At 38.8% G+C, this 17,425-nt stretch overlaps 2 protein-coding genes across 7 annotated transcripts in view; both read left to right on the plus strand.

Moving 5' to 3' along the window:
• Nucleotides 1-17,425, plus strand: part of LOC307170773 (protocadherin gamma-A11-like) — a gene marked incomplete at its 5' end in the record, with an annotated part of 204,737 nt that overhangs the window by 60,410 nt on the left and 126,902 nt on the right. Inside the window, one exon of one of the 6 annotated variants that reach the window (XM_079892066.1) lies at nt 8,036-10,438. The exons of 4 other annotated variants lie outside the window; for them this stretch is intronic. In XM_079892066.1, coding sequence (XP_079748192.1) covers nt 8,036-10,438 — 2,403 coding nt within the window. Of the gene's footprint in view, nt 1-8,035; nt 10,439-13,234; nt 15,764-17,425 lie in introns of those variants that run through there. One more of the 6 variants, XM_079892065.1, reaches the window with a different exon arrangement.
• LOC307170889 (protocadherin beta-15-like) lies at nt 2,579-5,125 on the plus strand (the record flags this gene model as incomplete). The annotated part of the gene is made up of 1 exon (XM_079892199.1): nt 2,579-5,125. The coding sequence occupies exon 1, from the start codon at nt 2,723-2,725 to the stop codon at nt 5,123-5,125; it is 2,403 nt and encodes an 800-aa protein (XP_079748325.1). The 5' UTR covers nt 2,579-2,722.

Below are 17,425 nucleotides of genomic sequence, written 5' to 3' on the forward strand. Positions count from 1 at the left end.
GCAGTGTCTGTTGCTGGTGAGGTTTTGCTCTTATACTGTGTTGGTCTGTATACAGTCCTGTTTTTACGAGTAGATGTTATAGAAATTGAGCTGGTTCTCTTTTCACATCCTCTGAGAATGTTTGGTTGTGTCAGGCCTTTTGATATTGTGAAATAACTAATTTGTAATAAAAGTGTTCTATTCATGTTTTGACATTATGTCAGCCCTATGAGAGTTTATGCATGAACCATGTTCAGAAATTTGAGTTCTCTTTTACACGTGGATTCTTTATGACATGAGATTTTGAGGGACTCAGTGTGGACGTGTTTCTTTTCAACTATGACACGGGAAGTTAGTGTTTTAAAAATATATGCTCTGCGCTTACAGACTGAAAAAATATGTATAATTGAATAGATTGCTTTCACTTACAATAAGCTCTTGAAGATTTTGAGGTTTACTTTAAAGTCTGAGAAGTAGCTTCATTGTTCTATTTATGATTGATCTTTAGATTTCTGCTCATGACTGAACAAGTCATGAATGTTCCATTAAACGTTGTGTTTATTAGATTTTTTTTTCCATTTCTATTCAGTTTTTTACATTTTTTAATTTTTTTTATTTAATATAATTTACATTGTATATAATTGATTGACCCTTTAGCTGTTTAAATAATGTCTGATTAATAGGCCTTATTCACATCTTCTTTCAAAAATCTTTGATATTTTAATAGGAAGGAAAGAGAGGTTGTGAGGGATTGACATACATCTCTTCAGTGGGTTGTTCTATTTTTCAAGGTGTTTTTGGATTATTCTGCTGATGAAACACTGCAAAAATATCTTTCCAAGAAACTAAAATAGACAAAACTCCAGACAACATGAGCTGTGGAAAATAAATGATCTCAGCTTCATAGCTTTTTCCAGAGGATGCCATTGAAAACACGGTATGTCTTATCCCTCACAGTCTTGCTTTCATACCCGTCATGGCGATGCTCTGAATAAGGTATATACTTCTATCTGTCATAAAATAGCTTTTGAATCCTTTATGGAAATAAATTCAACTACAATATGCCATCTTTAACTAATATTGTAGATTCAAAGAACTTAAAGTTGTATATTTTTAAAGAAAGGAATCTGATATGCCTTGTTCTGTTGGCTAATCTTTTTTTTTAAGCCCATTTTAACTTTTTCTGTGACATCAGTATATCTGTGCATGGATTATGCATTTTGTAATGCTACAAAATGATATAATTTTTTGAAGTAGTTTAGGTATTACGTTCCCAATTAAATTTCTAGGGGCAAAAGGGAAGTAACGTTTTTAAAGCAAAAGGTTAGCAGTGACAAAGAGAAGGTTTGAGCCATTCTCAGTCCCAGCACTCAGTACACAAAGTACTATTTCCAATTAAATTTATTTACAATAAATACAGTGACCAAAAAAAAAAAAACTCTAAACAAACAATTCCAGCAAAAAAAAAAAAAAAAAAAAAAAAGAAGAAGAGAAAATAAGCGTGTTCTTCAGGAGCGGGTAAGGCCAAAACAACAAACAAAAGATCACTACTTGGTAGAGGAAATCCTAATTAACCTGCAAAAATAAATACAAATAAACAACAGCACTCTAACCTTACTTCCTAACTAACAAAAAAACAGGAAAAGATGAGAACAAAAGAAAATGGCACCCGTCTCCTTACTGTTTCAACACTCAATAGTGGATACATAACTCAAAGCTGTGCACTACAGCCACAACACATTTAAGTTTAAATTTAAGTTTAAGTTTAACACATAAAGCTGCACACTACAGCCATAACACCACATTTAAGCTCAAGCCACACCATAAAGTGCAACACTCTGGGACTGGCCACGTCTCAACACTCTCAGGCTCTTGGGAGAACAATCTCTCACTGGCTCTCTCTCTCTGGTTCTGCTTAAATGACTCCTCTTGCCATTGATGAGGAGCAGCTGGTAGGTCCCATCACCTATATGTTAAGACAGGGAGGAGCACAGGAAATTGGACAGAACACACACACACAAAAACTACAACTCCCAGCAGCCCGTTTGGTCTATTGGCAGCACACACAGTACATCAATGAATGACATATTTGTAAAACACAAATGCTTAACATTAGGGATTATTTTCTCTTCAATTTCTTAGTGAAATTTGCTTATAAAAGCAGTTTCGTCTGTCAGAAACTTTTTAAGCACTTTTTAGTCTGGTTAGAAATAGCAGGGTTTCCCTGTTGCTGTCCATGGTGCTGCAATGTAAATTACTCTTGATTTTTGGAGTTTTGCTACTACACAATGTAGCTCCTAACTCTCTATGTCGCCTTATTTTTTTAATTTTTTTTTTGGGGGGGGTGGAGAGATTGCCTACTAAAACTTTGTGGTCGTCTTTATCTTCCACTCGTCGGGGACTGTTGCTGCCAGCTCTTGTTTCGCTAAAGAAAAAAAAACTATGTAACCGACACCTTACACTGTCATAGAAATGTATGTTATGCAGTAACTTCTTTTAACTCATAGTGTCGCTGTTCACCTGCAAAACAATGTGTGTCTTCAACATCTCTCCACCCTGCTTCTGATGTCATACAGGGTTTCAGTCTCGTCTTGTTACAGAAAATCATCGACGGAGACTGATTGCTGCTAATGCTGTCCTTCTGGCTATTATTCTACTTTGAGTTTTATATTTGTGTTTTCTTTTACATGTCAAGTGCTGTATTGCTGGATTTAATTTACGGTTAATATCTGAAGAATTTTAAATGTTCTGCGTTTTTGCTGAGATGCTTGGCCTTTTGTTCTTCGTGCTGATGGCGCACACCGCTTATGGAGACGTGAGCTATTCTTTCCCGGAGGAGATGAAACGCGGATCTGTGATTGGAAATATAGCAAAGGATCTCGGACTCGATGTGAACAGATTGTCATCTCGTAAGGCTCGTATTGATACTGAAGGTAACAGAAAACGATACTGTGACATTAATCTGAATACTGGAGAACTGATCGTAGCGGAGAGAATCGACAGAGAAGAGATTTGTGGAAAGAAATCTTCATGCGTTATTAAACAAGAGCTCGTGCTGGAAAATCCTCTTGAATCTCGTCTTGTCAACATTAATGTTAAAGATATAAATGACAATTCTCCTCTGTTTAAAAAGGACTTGATTAAACTCGAGATCAGCGAATCGGCTGTAAAAGGTGCTCGTTTTGTATTGGAGGAGGCTCATGATGCAGACATAGGAACTAATTCGGTTCAAAATTACAATTTAGCGCGAAATGAATATTTTGATTTAGCTGTTAATGCAAAAACAACTGGGAAATTTTACGGCGAGTTAGTACTACAAAAGCAATTGGATCGTGAGCAGCAGAAAGAGGTGACTTTAATTCTCACTGCGGTAGACGGCGGGACTCCACCGAGATCAGGGACTGTAGCCATACACGTCACTGTGCTGGATGCTAATGATAATGCTCCAGTCTTTAGTCAGGCCGTCTATAAAGTCAGTCTGCCTGAAAATTATCCTGTAGATACTGTAGTGGTGACAGTGAGCGCTACTGATGCTGACGAGGGACAAAATGGGGAAGTGACCTATGAATTTGGGCATATTTCAGAAAATGACATGACAGTTTTTTCTCTCGACCAAAATAATGGAAGAATAACTTTAATAGGGTCTCTTGACTATGAGGATGAATCCTCGTTTGAGCTACCAATTCAAGCCACCGATGGACTTGGCATGGTATCATATGCAACAGTTGCTATTGAAGTATCTGACATTAATGATAATTCCCCCATTATAGTTATTAAATCACTAAGTAGCCCCGTTCCTGAGAACGCGTTACCCGGCACAGAGGTTGGCATCATTAATGTTCAGGACAGAGACTCTGAGAATAACGGACAGGTGCGCTGCTCCATTCAGCAAAACGTCCCATTTAAACTCGTTCCTTCAATCAAAAACTACTATTCTCTGGTGACCACAGGTGAATTAGACCGCGAGCTGCTCTCTGATTATAATATTACAATCACTGCTACTGATGAGGGCTCTCCACCTTTATCTTCCACTAAGAATATTCACTTGACTGTGGCTGACGTGAATGATAATCCACCTGTATTTGAGGAGCAGAATTACAGAGCTCATGTGCAAGAAAATAACAAACCGGGCTCCTCTATTTGTTCAGTATCAGCTACAGACCCGGACTGGAGACAGAATGGCACTGTAGTTTATTCTCTGTTGTCCTCTGATGTCAATGGCGCACCGGTGTCCTCCTTTCTATCCATTAACGGAGACACCGGGGTCATTCATGCCGTGAGGTCGTTTGATTACGAACAGCTGAAGAGTTTCAAAGTGCTCGTGTTAGCCAGAGACAACGGTTCTCCTCCTCTGAGCAGTAACGTGACCGTGAGTGTCTTCATATCGGATGAGAATGACAACTCCCCTCAGATATTATACCCCTCTCCGGAAGGAAACTCCTTCATGACCGAGATGGTCCCCAAAGCTGCGCAGGCGCGCTCCCTGGTCTCCAAGGTGATCGCCGTGGACGCGGATTCTGGACAGAACGCGTGGCTCTCGTATCACATTATTAAAGCGACTGATCCGGGACTTTTCACTATCGGTGTCCACAGCGGGGAGATCAGGACGCAGCGGGACATTTCTGAATCTGACAGCATGAAACAGAACCTGATTGTGACCGTGAGAGATAACGGACAGCCCTCTCTCTCAGCCACGTGCGCGTTGTATTTACTCATATCAGATAACTTGGCTGAAGTTCCAGAACTGAAAGACATGTCTCATGACGAGAGCAGCTCCAAACTGACGTTTTATTTGATCATCGCGCTGGTGTCCGTTTCCACTTTCTTCCTGACCTTCATCATCATCATCCTGGCCGTGAGGTTTTGTCGCAGGAGAAAGCCCAGACTGTTGTTTGATGGAGCTGTAGCCATTCCCAGCGCCTATCTCCCTCCAAATTACGCAGAGGTGGAGGGCGCGGGAACTCTCCGCAGCGCTTACAATTATGACGCGTACCTGACCACGGGCTCGCGCACTAGTGACTTCAAGTTCATCAGGTCTTATAATGAGGGCACACTGACTGCTGACCTGACTCTGAAAAATACCCGATCCTCTGATGATCTTAATGGCATTGCCGAGGGAATAGAGATAGTTTCACAGGTATGTTAAGTGTTTTTTGTTTTTTTTTGTCGGTTTTTGTTTGCCTCAAAAATGATTTTATGGTTAAGTGAGGGTAGCAAAATCAATTTCGAAAATGTTATATTGAATAAGTTCGTTCAAGCATGAAATTGAAAATATTTGGATGTTTCTATACAATTTAAGCATATTTATACCGAAGAAAAACGTTGTAGCCTAATTTGTATACCTTTTTTTTCTGTGGTGTAACATCTCAACTCAAATATGTGAATATGACGTTTGTCATTTTTTTCGCAGGTGTATTTCCCATATTTGGAATTTTACCTGCATTGTGTTGTGTTTTAGGGTTAAAAGAATTATCCATAGTATGGTGGCAATTAGTTTCCTGTTTTGTTTGCTCTATTATTGTCAGATTTAACTCGTTTAGCACGTCTGGAGTTTATTATACTCTGAATTATTATTTTTTTTTTTTTTTTTTATTTAAGTCCTTAATGGCTGTTTCTTAGCAGTATGCTATCCATTTTATATGTAAAAATGAGCAAACCTTGAGGGCTTATTCCATGGCACAGAAGTTGTTAAATAATAATATTAATGATTTTTGGAAAGAAGTGCAAACTTTTAACAACTGTAGAATATCACTTCCATGTACCTTAAATGGAGTCTCTGTAACAGAAAAAAATGATTTATGGAAACAGCATCATTTTAATCTGGTTAACTGTGTCCGAAATGATCTGTATAAGGTGGGCATTATTGAGGGTAATGATCCAATAGTGATTATGTCACATTAGGTGTATCAAGCTATAAGCAGGCTATCTGACCACAAAGCAAGTGGCCTAGACCATGTCTCTGTTGAACATCTTAAATATGGAAGGTTGCCCCCCCTTTTAGCTGTCTGTTTTATTGGTTTTATGATTCATTGTTTCTTTTGTTAGTGTCAGTTATTAAGGACATCTCGAATGGTATAGTGTAGATAATTATAGGCCAATAGCTTTAGCCAGTTTTCTGTTTAAAGTTTTAGAAAATATCTTGCTGGATAGTAATGTGTTTATTAACTCTGCAGATTGGTGTTAAAGCCAAACATGGAACTGATTTGTGCATTTATGCCCTTAAGGAAATAGATAATAACTCATCAGTTCTTGTGTTTTATTGATGCATCCAAAGCTTTTGATCAATTTAACCATGAAAAGTTATTTCTTAAAATGAGACAAAGATGGGTCTCTGAATACATTGTGAGAATTCAGTCAATGCAAGTAAAATGGGGCAATAAAGTTTCTGTTCCTTTTGTGGTTAGTAATAGTGTGAGACAAGGAGGGATTTTGTCCCCAGTTCTTTGGATGATTTATCTAAATTCTTGAAAGCTTGTAACAGTGTGTATGATTGGGAATATCTTAGTGAATCATATTATGTATGCAGATGATCTTGTGGTTTTTAGTCCTAGTAGTGCTGGTCTCCAATAGCTTCTAAACATGTCTGTCACTGTGTATGGCTCTGAACATGATATTATATAATGCTATGAATAGTGTTGTTATGATTTGCAGAACTAAGATAAACATTTAAACTTTCCAGTTTTAAATTGTCTGATATGATTCTTACTGTGTGTGAAAGTAAAATGTCTTGGACATTGTATTACTAAGCACATGACAAACAATGAGGATATTGAAAGGGAGCCTCCTATATGCACACTAACATACTTTTCATCTGAACAGGAACTGAACTTATGTAAGTGAAGATGTCATTGTTTAAAAGCATATTGTTCACCACTTTATACTGCTAATTTGTGGGCAAATTACAGAACAGCAAGTTTACAGAGACTTAAAGTAGCTGAAAAAGATGCATTGAGAATTCTGTTAAGGAGACCTAGATGGCATAGTGCACGTGAAATGTTTGTGAGTGCAGGAGTTAACACTTTTCAAGCTGTTACGAAATGGTATTAATACATTTATATGCCAGCTAAATGTTTCCAAAAATGAGATTATTGTGGGCTTATCAAATATAAGGGTCAATACTACACATTATCAGTCCAAGTTGTGGAGACACTGGTATTATTGTATTTTTTGCAAAGCATTTTTCTTAATTTTTTTTTTTTTTGTATGGTTTCTTCTTTGGACCATGAGTCTGCAATATAAGTCTGATGATGATAATTAATCACCACAGGTTGTGTTAAGCTATACCACCCTCCACAAATTATCAATACCTATTATGATTTTGCAATCATTCTTTTTTTTTTCTTTTTTTTTTTTGTATCATTCGTTTTATCTCATCAAATAGATATAATTTTCACAATTTGCGTAATTTATTTGCTTATTTCACCGATGTATGTGCTGATGTTAGTTATAATCAAATTCAAAATGAGCTTAAAACAAAGCTGTACTTTTACAGACCACCGCTTGTCGATCATTACAAGGAGCATAGACCTCCGTTGGCGCTGTCCGTGGTGCTGATGTGTTGTGGCATGAACTGTAGCGTGTTCATTCTTGTGAAAAAGATTGTGTATGGGTCGTTCAGCGTATTTGTTGTTTTGTTTCGATATGTAGCAATTATATAACGCTCACTTGATCACATAATTCTCAAATCGTGCAATGAGCGTAATTTGACAACACTCGGTGTTTCATTTTGTTTTTATTTCTAGGTTAAAGGAACTATTTTGATTTCATTTTATGGCGTGTTAGGAATATGTTTTGCCAAGTTTGCATCTATGAATTAAGATCTCATTTGGTCCTCATGGTGTCGCTGTTTACCTATGCTTCCGATTTCTTTTTGTTATCTCCACCCATTTGCGTTGCTATTTGCTGAATGCATGCCCAGTCAGTGTCTGTGCGGAGATTGTCTTTCGTCTTTCTTAGAATAGCTGAATATGAGCTGGTGTTCAAACTGATAGTTTTTCTTTTTTATTTGCTTGTCATTTTTTTTATCAAGTAGTCTACATTTTGTCCACAACCGAAAATGATGGATAAAGGATTGTTGGCGACGATACTCTGTCTTTTCTTCTCCATCTTTTTTATGGCGCACACCGCTTATGGAGACGTGAGCTATTCTTTCCCGGAGGAGATGAAACGCGGATCTGTGATTGGAAATATAGCAAAGGATCTCGGACTCGATGTGAACAGACTGTCATCTCGTAAGGCTCGTATTGATACTGAAGGTAACAGAAAACGATACTGTGACATTAATCTGAATACTGGAGAACTGACCGTAGCGGAGAGAATCGACAGAGAGAGTCTTTGTGGAAAGAAAGATTCGTGTGTTTTAAATCAAGAGCTCGTGCTGGAGAATCCCTTAGAATTACATCGTATCAGTCTTCGTGTTCAAGATGTTAACGACAACAGTCCTTATTTCGGTAAAGATGTGATTAATCTGGAGATAAGGGAATCTGCGGTTAAAGGCAAGCGCTTCTTGCTTGAAGAAGCAAACGATGCAGATATTGGGCAAAATTCTGTACAAAGCTATTCTATTCAAAATAATGAATATTTTGTTTTGTCAGTGCAAAGTAACTCTCTTGGGGAGAAATACGCCGAAATCATTTTAAATAAAGAGTTGGATCGTGAGCAGCAGAAAGAGGTGACTTTAATTCTCACTGCGGTAGACGGCGGGACTCCACCGAGATCAGGGACTGTAGCCATACACGTCACTGTGCTGGATGCTAATGATAATGCTCCAGTCTTTAGTCAGGCCGTCTATAAAGTCAGTCTGCCTGAAAATTCTCCTGTAGATACTGTAGTGGTGACAGTGAGCGCTACTGATGCTGACGAGGGACAAAATGGAGAAGTCATGTATGAGTTTGGTCATGTTATGGAAGACTATAAACATTTGTTTTACCTTGATCGGAAGACAGGTGTCATCAGCATAAAAGGGCCACTAGATTTTGAGGAAGAAGCCATATTTACTCTGCGAATAATAGCTAAAGATGGTTCAGGTCTAACGTCTTACTCAAACGTTGTAATCGATGTAAGTGACATTAATGATAACGCCCCTATAATAATAGTAAAATCACTTAACAGTCCCGTTCCCGAGAACGCGTTACCCGGTACAGAGGTTGGCATCATTAATGTTCAGGACAGAGACTCTGAGAATAACGGACAGGTGCGCTGCTCCATTCAGCAAAACGTCCCATTTAAACTCGTTCCTTCAATCAAAAACTACTATTCTCTGGTGACCACAGGTGAATTAGACCGCGAGCTGCTCTCTGATTATAATATTACAATCACTGCTACTGATGAGGGCTCTCCGCCTTTATCTTCCACTAAGAATATTCACTTGACTGTAGCTGACGTGAATGATAATCCACCTGTATTTGAGGAGCAGAATTACAGAGCTCATGTGCAAGAAAATAACAAACCGGGCTCCTCTATTTGTTCAGTATCAGCTACAGACCCGGACTGGAGACAGAATGGCACTGTAGTTTATTCTCTGTTGTCCTCTGATGTCAATGGCGCACCGGTGTCCTCCTTTCTATCCATTAACGGAGACACCGGGGTCATTCATGCCGTGAGGTCGTTTGATTACGAACAGCTGAAGAGTTTCAAAGTGCTCGTGTTAGCCAGAGACAACGGTTCTCCTCCTCTGAGCAGTAACGTGACCGTGAGTGTCTTCATATCGGATGAGAATGACAACTCCCCTCAGATATTATACCCCTCTCCGGAAGGAAACTCCTTCATGACCGAGATGGTCCCCAAAGCTGCGCAGGCGCGCTCCCTGGTCTCCAAGGTGATCGCCGTGGACGCGGATTCTGGACAGAACGCGTGGCTCTCGTATCACATTATTAAAGCGACTGATCCGGGACTTTTCACTATCGGTGTCCACAGCGGGGAGATCAGGACGCAGCGGGACATTTCTGAATCTGACAGCATGAAACAGAACCTGATTGTGACCGTGAGAGATAACGGACAGCCCTCTCTCTCAGCCACGTGCGCGTTGTATTTACTCATATCAGATAACTTGGCTGAAGTTCCAGAACTGAAAGACATGTCTCATGACGAGAGCAGCTCCAAACTGACGTTTTATTTGATCATCGCGCTGGTGTCCGTTTCCACTTTCTTCCTGACCTTCATCATCATCATCCTGGCCGTGAGGTTTTGTCGCAGGAGAAAGCCCAGACTGTTGTTTGATGGAGCTGTAGCCATTCCCAGCGCCTATCTCCCTCCAAATTACGCAGAGGTGGAGGGCGCGGGAACTCTCCGCAGCGCTTACAATTATGACGCGTACCTGACCACGGGCTCGCGCACTAGTGACTTCAAGTTCATCAGGTCTTATAATGAGGGCACACTGACTGCTGACCTGACTCTGAAAAATACCCGATCCTCTGATGATCTTAATGGCATTGCCGAGGGAATAGAGATAGTTTCACAGGTATGTTAAGTGTTTTTTGTTTTTTTTTGTCGGTTTTTGTTTGCCTCAAAAATGATTTTATGGTTAAGTGAGGGTAGCAAAATCAATTTCGAAAATGTTATATTGAATAAGTTCGTTCAAGCATGAAATTGAAAATATTTGGATGTTTCTATACAATTTAAGCATATTTATACCGAAGAAAAACGTTGTAGCCTAATTTGTATACCTTTTTTTTCTGTGGTGTAACATCTCAACTCAAATATGTGAATATGACGTTTGTCATTTTTTTCGCAGGTGTATTTCCCATATTTGGAATTTTACCTGCATTGTGTTGTGTTTTAGGGTTAAAAGAATTATCCATAGTATGGTGGCAATTAGTTTCCTGTTTTGTTTGCTCTATTATTGTCAGATTTAACTCGTTTAGCACGTCTGGAGTTTATTATACTCTGAATTATTTTTTTTTTTTTTTTTTTTTATTTAAGTCCTTAATGGCTGTTTCTTAGCAGTATGCTATCCATTTTATATGTAAAAATGAGCAAACCTTGAGGGCTTATTCCATGGCACAGAAGTTGTTAAATAATAATATTAATGATTTTTGGAAAGAAGTGCAAACTTTTAACAACTGTAGAATATCACTTCCATGTACCTTAAATGGAGTCTCTGTAACAGAAAAAAATGATTTATGGAAACAGCATCATTTTAATCTGGTTAACTGTGTCCGAAATGATCTGTATAAGGTGGGCATTATTGAGGGTAATGATCCAATAGTGATTATGTCACATTAGGTGTATCAAGCTATAAGCAGGCTATCTGACCACAAAGCAAGTGGCCTAGACCATGTCTCTGTTGAACATCTTAAATATGGAAGGTTGCCCCCCCTTTTAGCTGTCTGTTTTATTGGTTTTATGATTCATTGTTTCTTTTGTTAGTGTCAGTTATTAAGGACATCTCGAATGGTATAGTGTAGATAATTATAGGCCAATAGCTTTAGCCAGTTTTCTGTTTAAAGTTTTAGAAAATATCTTGCTGGATAGTAATGTGTTTATTAACTCTGCAGATTGGTGTTAAAGCCAAACATGGAACTGATTTGTGCATTTATGCCCTTAAGGAAATAGATAATAACTCATCAGTTCTTGTGTTTTATTGATGCATCCAAAGCTTTTGATCAATTTAACCATGAAAAGTTATTTCTTAAAATGAGACAAAGATGGGTCTCTGAATACATTGTGAGAATTCAGTCAATGCAAGTAAAATGGGGCAATAAAGTTTCTGTTCCTTTTGTGGTTAGTAATAGTGTGAGACAAGGAGGGATTTTGTCCCCAGTTCTTTGGATGATTTATCTAAATTCTTGAAAGCTTGTAACAGTGTGTATGATTGGGAATATCTTAGTGAATCATATTATGTATGCAGATGATCTTGTGGTTTTTAGTCCTAGTAGTGCTGGTCTCCAATAGCTTCTAAACATGTCTGTCACTGTGTATGGCTCTGAACATGATATTATATAATGCTATGAATAGTGTTGTTATGATTTGCAGAACTAAGATAAACATTTAAACTTTCCAGTTTTAAATTGTCTGATATGATTCTTACTGTGTGTGAAAGTAAAATGTCTTGGACATTGTATTACTAAGCACATGACAAACAATGAGGATATTGAAAGGGAGCCTCCTATATGCACACTAACATACTTTTCATCTGAACAGGAACTGAACTTATGTAAGTGAAGATGTCATTGTTTAAAAGCATATTGTTCACCACTTTATACTGCTAATTTGTGGGCAAATTACAGAACAGCAAGTTTACAGAGACTTAAAGTAGCTGAAAAAGATGCATTGAGAATTCTGTTAAGGAGACCTAGATGGCATAGTGCACGTGAAATGTTTGTGAGTGCAGGAGTTAACACTTTTCAAGCTGTTACGAAATGGTATTAATACATTTATATGCCAGCTAAATGTTTCCAAAAATGAGATTATTGTGGGCTTATCAAATATAAGGGTCAATACTACACATTATCAGTCCAAGTTGTGGAGACACTGGTATTATTGTATTTTTTGCAAAGCATTTTTCTTAATTTTTTTTTTTTTTGTATGGTTTCTTCTTTGGACCATGAGTCTGCAATATAAGTCTGATGATGATAATTAATCACCACAGGTTGTGTTAAGCTATACCACCCTCCACAAATTATCAATACCTATTATGATTTTGCAATCATTCTTTTTTTTTTCTTTTTTTTTTTTGTATCATTCGTTTTATCTCATCAAATAGATATAATTTTCACAATTTGCGTAATTTATTTGCTTATTTCACCGATGTATGTGCTGATGTTAGTTATAATCAAATTCAAAATGAGCTTAAAACAAAGCTGTACTTTTACAGACCACCGCTTGTCGATCATTACAAGGAGCATAGACCTCCGTTGGCGCTGTCCGTGGTGCTGATGTGTTGTGGCATGAACTGTAGCGTGTTCATTCTTGTGAAAAAGATTGTGTATGGGTCGTTCAGCGTATTTGTTGTTTTGTTTCGATATGTAGCAATTATATAACGCTCACTTGATCACATAATTCTCAAATCGTGCAATGAGCGTAATTTGACAACACTCGGTGTTTCATTTTGTTTTTATTTCTAGGTTAAAGGAACTATTTTGATTTCATTTTATGGCGTGTTAGGAATATGTTTTGCCAAGTTTGCATCTATGAATTAAGATCTCATTTGGTCCTCATGGTGTCGCTGTTTACCTATGCTTCCGATTTCTTTTTGTTATCTCCACCCATTTGCGTTGCTATTTGCTGAATGCATGCCCAGTCAGTGTCTGTGCGGAGATTGTCTTTCGTCTTTCTTAGAATAGCTGAATATGAGCTGGTGTTCAAACTGATAGTTTTTCTTTTTTATTTGCTTGTCATTTTTTTTATCAAGTAGTCTACATTTTGTCCACAACCGAAAATGATGGATAAAGGATTGTTGGCGACGATACTCTGTCTTTTCTTCTCCATCTTTTTTATGGCGCACACCGCTTATGGAGACGTGAGCTATTCTTTCCCGGAGGAGATGAAACGCGGATCTGTGATTGGAAATATAGCAAAGGATCTCGGACTCGATGTGAACAGACTGTCATCTCGTAAGGCTCGTATTGATACTGAAGGTAACAGAAAACGATACTGTGACATTAATCTGAATACTGGAGAACTGACCGTAGCGGAGAGAATCGACAGAGAGAGTCTTTGTGGAAAGAAAGATTCGTGTGTTTTAAATCAAGAGCTCGTGCTGGAGAATCCCTTAGAATTACATCGTATCAGTCTTCGTGTTCAAGATGTTAACGACAACAGTCCTTATTTCGGTAAAGATGTGATTAATCTGGAGATAAGGGAATCTGCGGTTAAAGGCAAGCGCTTCTTGCTTGAAGAAGCAAACGATGCAGATATTGGGCAAAATTCTGTACAAAGCTATTCTATTCAAAATAATGAATATTTTGTTTTGTCAGTGCAAAGTAACTCTCTTGGGGAGAAATACGCCGAAATCATTTTAAATAAAGAGTTGGATCGTGAGCAGCAGAAAGAGGTGACTTTAATTCTCACTGCGGTAGACGGCGGGACTCCACCGAGATCAGGGACTGTAGCCATACACGTCACTGTGCTGGATGCTAATGATAATGCTCCAGTCTTTAGTCAGGCCGTCTATAAAGTCAGTCTGCCTGAAAATTCTCCTGTAGATACTGTAGTGGTGACAGTGAGCGCTACTGATGCTGACGAGGGACAAAATGGAGAAGTCATGTATGAGTTTGGTCATGTTATGGAAGACTATAAACATTTGTTTTACCTTGATCGGAAGACAGGTGTCATCAGCATAAAAGGGCCACTAGATTTTGAGGAAGAAGCCATATTTACTCTGCGAATAATAGCTAAAGATGGTTCAGGTCTAACGTCTTACTCAAACGTTGTAATCGATGTAAGTGACATTAATGATAACGCCCCTATAATAATAGTAAAATCACTTAACAGTCCCGTTCCCGAGAACGCGTTACCCGGTACAGAGGTTGGCATCATTAATGTTCAGGACAGAGACTCTGAGAATAACGGACAGGTGCGCTGCTCCATTCAGCAAAACGTCCCATTTAAACTCGTTCCTTCAATCAAAAACTACTATTCTCTGGTGACCACAGGTGAATTAGACCGCGAGCTGCTCTCTGATTATAATATTACAATCACTGCTACTGATGAGGGCTCTCCGCCTTTATCTTCCACTAAGAATATTCACTTGACTGTAGCTGACGTGAATGATAATCCACCTGTATTTGAGGAGCAGAATTACAGAGCTCATGTGCAAGAAAATAACAAACCGGGCTCCTCTATTTGTTCAGTATCAGCTACAGACCCGGACTGGAGACAGAATGGCACTGTAGTTTATTCTCTGTTGTCCTCTGATGTCAATGGCGCACCGGTGTCCTCCTTTCTATCCATTAACGGAGACACCGGGGTCATTCATGCCGTGAGGTCGTTTGATTACGAACAGATGAAGAGTTTCAAAGTGCTCGTGTTAGCCAGAGACAATGGTTCTCCTCCTCTGAGCAGTAACGTGACCGTGAGTGTCTTCATATCGGATGAGAATGACAACTCTCCTCAGATATTATACCCCTCTCCGGAAGGAAACTCCTTCATGACCGAGATGGTTCCCAAAGCTGCGCAGGCGCGCTCCCTGGTCTCCAAGGTGATCGCCGTGGACGCGGATTCTGGACAGAACGCGTGGCTCTCGTATCACATTATTAAAGCGACTGATCCGGGACTTTTCACTATCGGTGTCCACAGCGGGGAGATCAGGACGCAGCGGGACATTTCTGAATCTGACAGCATGAAACAGAACCTTATTGTGTCCGTGAGAGATAACGGACAGCCCTCTCTCTCAGCCACGTGCGCGCTGTATTTACTCATATCAGATAACTTGGCTGAAGTTCCAGAACTGAAAGACATGTCTCATGACGAGAGCAGCTCCAAACTGACGTTTTATTTGATCATCGCGCTGGTGTCCGTTTCCACTTTCTTCCTGACCTTCATCATCATCATCCTGGCCGTGAGGTTTTGTCGCAGGAGAAAGCCCAGACTGTTGTTTGATGGAGCTGTAGCCATTCCCAGCGCCTATCTCCCTCCAAATTACGCAGAGGTGGAGGGCGCGGGAACTCTCCGCAGCGCTTACAATTATGACGCGTACCTGACCACGGGCTCGCGCACTAGTGACTTCAAGTTCATCAGGTCTTATAATGAGGGCACACTGACTGCTGACCTGACTCTGAAAAAGACTCAGTCCGCTGTGGATGATCTTGAAGGACTTGATGCAGAAATGAGCGACTCGTTTCAGGTAGGACTAACAAAGTATTTATGTTTTAATGGTCTGGGCTTCCATGTGTATGTGCGTTCAAAGTTGATCACTTTGATTGGCAAAAGGCTCTTAAAAAGATGACGTGAAGATTTTCTGAGGGCGAAGTTGATGTCAGAAAAGTAGCTACATTAATTGGTATATTTATAAATAATTTTTAGATTTTCTGGTCATGAGTTATAAACTGTAAGTCAAGATGCATGATTCACGAATTCATTCACGAATCTATGTTTTACATATTGGTGTTTTTATTTTATTTAATAAAAAAAAAAAAAATCCTGTCGTTCTCCTTTCTCTTTCCCTGCCTCTAAACTTTCTAAGTCAAAGAACTTGCTTCGTCCTTTTGGAAGCTTTTTTTGTTATCTGAGTAATCATGCTCTGATAACGACGTCTTTTTTCCTTGATTCTCGGTTTTAAAGGAGAACTCCGGTCAATTTTAACATTGAGCTCATTTTTTTGTACATTTGGAGTGCTGTCAATACAGAGAACAACGACAAAAATCGGTGTTGCCTACACCGAGTTATTCTATTTTTAAAATTTGCACCCTGTTGACTTCAATGGGGCAAGTACTAAACCTGCTTTTAGCCTCTTAACATCCTTGATGTGTCATTACAAGTGCACAGAAAATATGAGTGATTCCTTCTGAGTGAACACGAGTGAGTCTGACTGCAGTAGATGTGAAAGAAATGTATAAAAATGATGTTATTTAAGCCAGCGCAAATACCTTTGTTTACATCCTGTTTTTCGGTTGAAGTCCAAAGTAGTCGATTGCAGAGTTCACACGCATAGGTTTAATACCTATGATCACGCGCGTGAACTCGGCAATCGACTACTTTGGACTTCAACCGAAAAACAGGATGTAAACAAAGGTATTTGCGCTGGCTTAAATAACATCATTTTTATACATTTCTTTCACATCTACTGCAGTCAGACTCACTCGTGTTCACTCAGAAGGAATCACTCACATTTTCTGTGCACTTGTAATGACACATCAAGGATGTTAAGAGGCTAAAAGCAGGTTTAGTACTTGCCCCATTGAAGTCAACAGGGTGCAAATTTTAAAAATAGAATAACTCGGTGTAGGCAACACCGATTTTTGTCGTTGTTCTCTGTATTGACAGCACTCCAAATGTACAAAAAAATGAGCTCAATGTTAAAATTGACCGGAGTTCTCCTTTAAGTTAAGCCATATGGCTTGTCTCTGTGTATTATCATCACCATGTTTATTACCGTTTTTTTAGACTGAGGCCTTGATATCGAAAGGATTGACGACATTTGCAAATTATTTAGAAAGTTAAAAATAAATAAATAATGGAACTTTTTTTTTTCATGTTAAATTTCTTTTTAAATTACATAATTCTTTCTGCCTTCTCTGTAACTCAATAAGAAATGAATCTGTAACTTTTGCATTAGGCTACTTTCATCATGGTGTCCTTAATATGACATATTTTTTAGCAGCTTCATTTACGTAGACTTCATTACACAAACTTTTATAAGACCTGTGTGGCGTTAACTTGCCTATGAAATACAGTTATTGGAGTGCAGGAAAGTGTATCTGTTTTTTAGGTAGTACTAACACAGTCTTTCTTTTAAGAATGGTTTGATTTACAGTTTTTATATGTATTTGTGTTCTAAACTGAGTGC

This window comes from Squalius cephalus, assembly GCF_949319135.1.
Source record: "Squalius cephalus genome assembly, chromosome: 14".
In the NCBI taxonomy this organism is placed as follows: Eukaryota; Metazoa; Chordata; class Actinopteri; order Cypriniformes; family Leuciscidae; genus Squalius; species Squalius cephalus.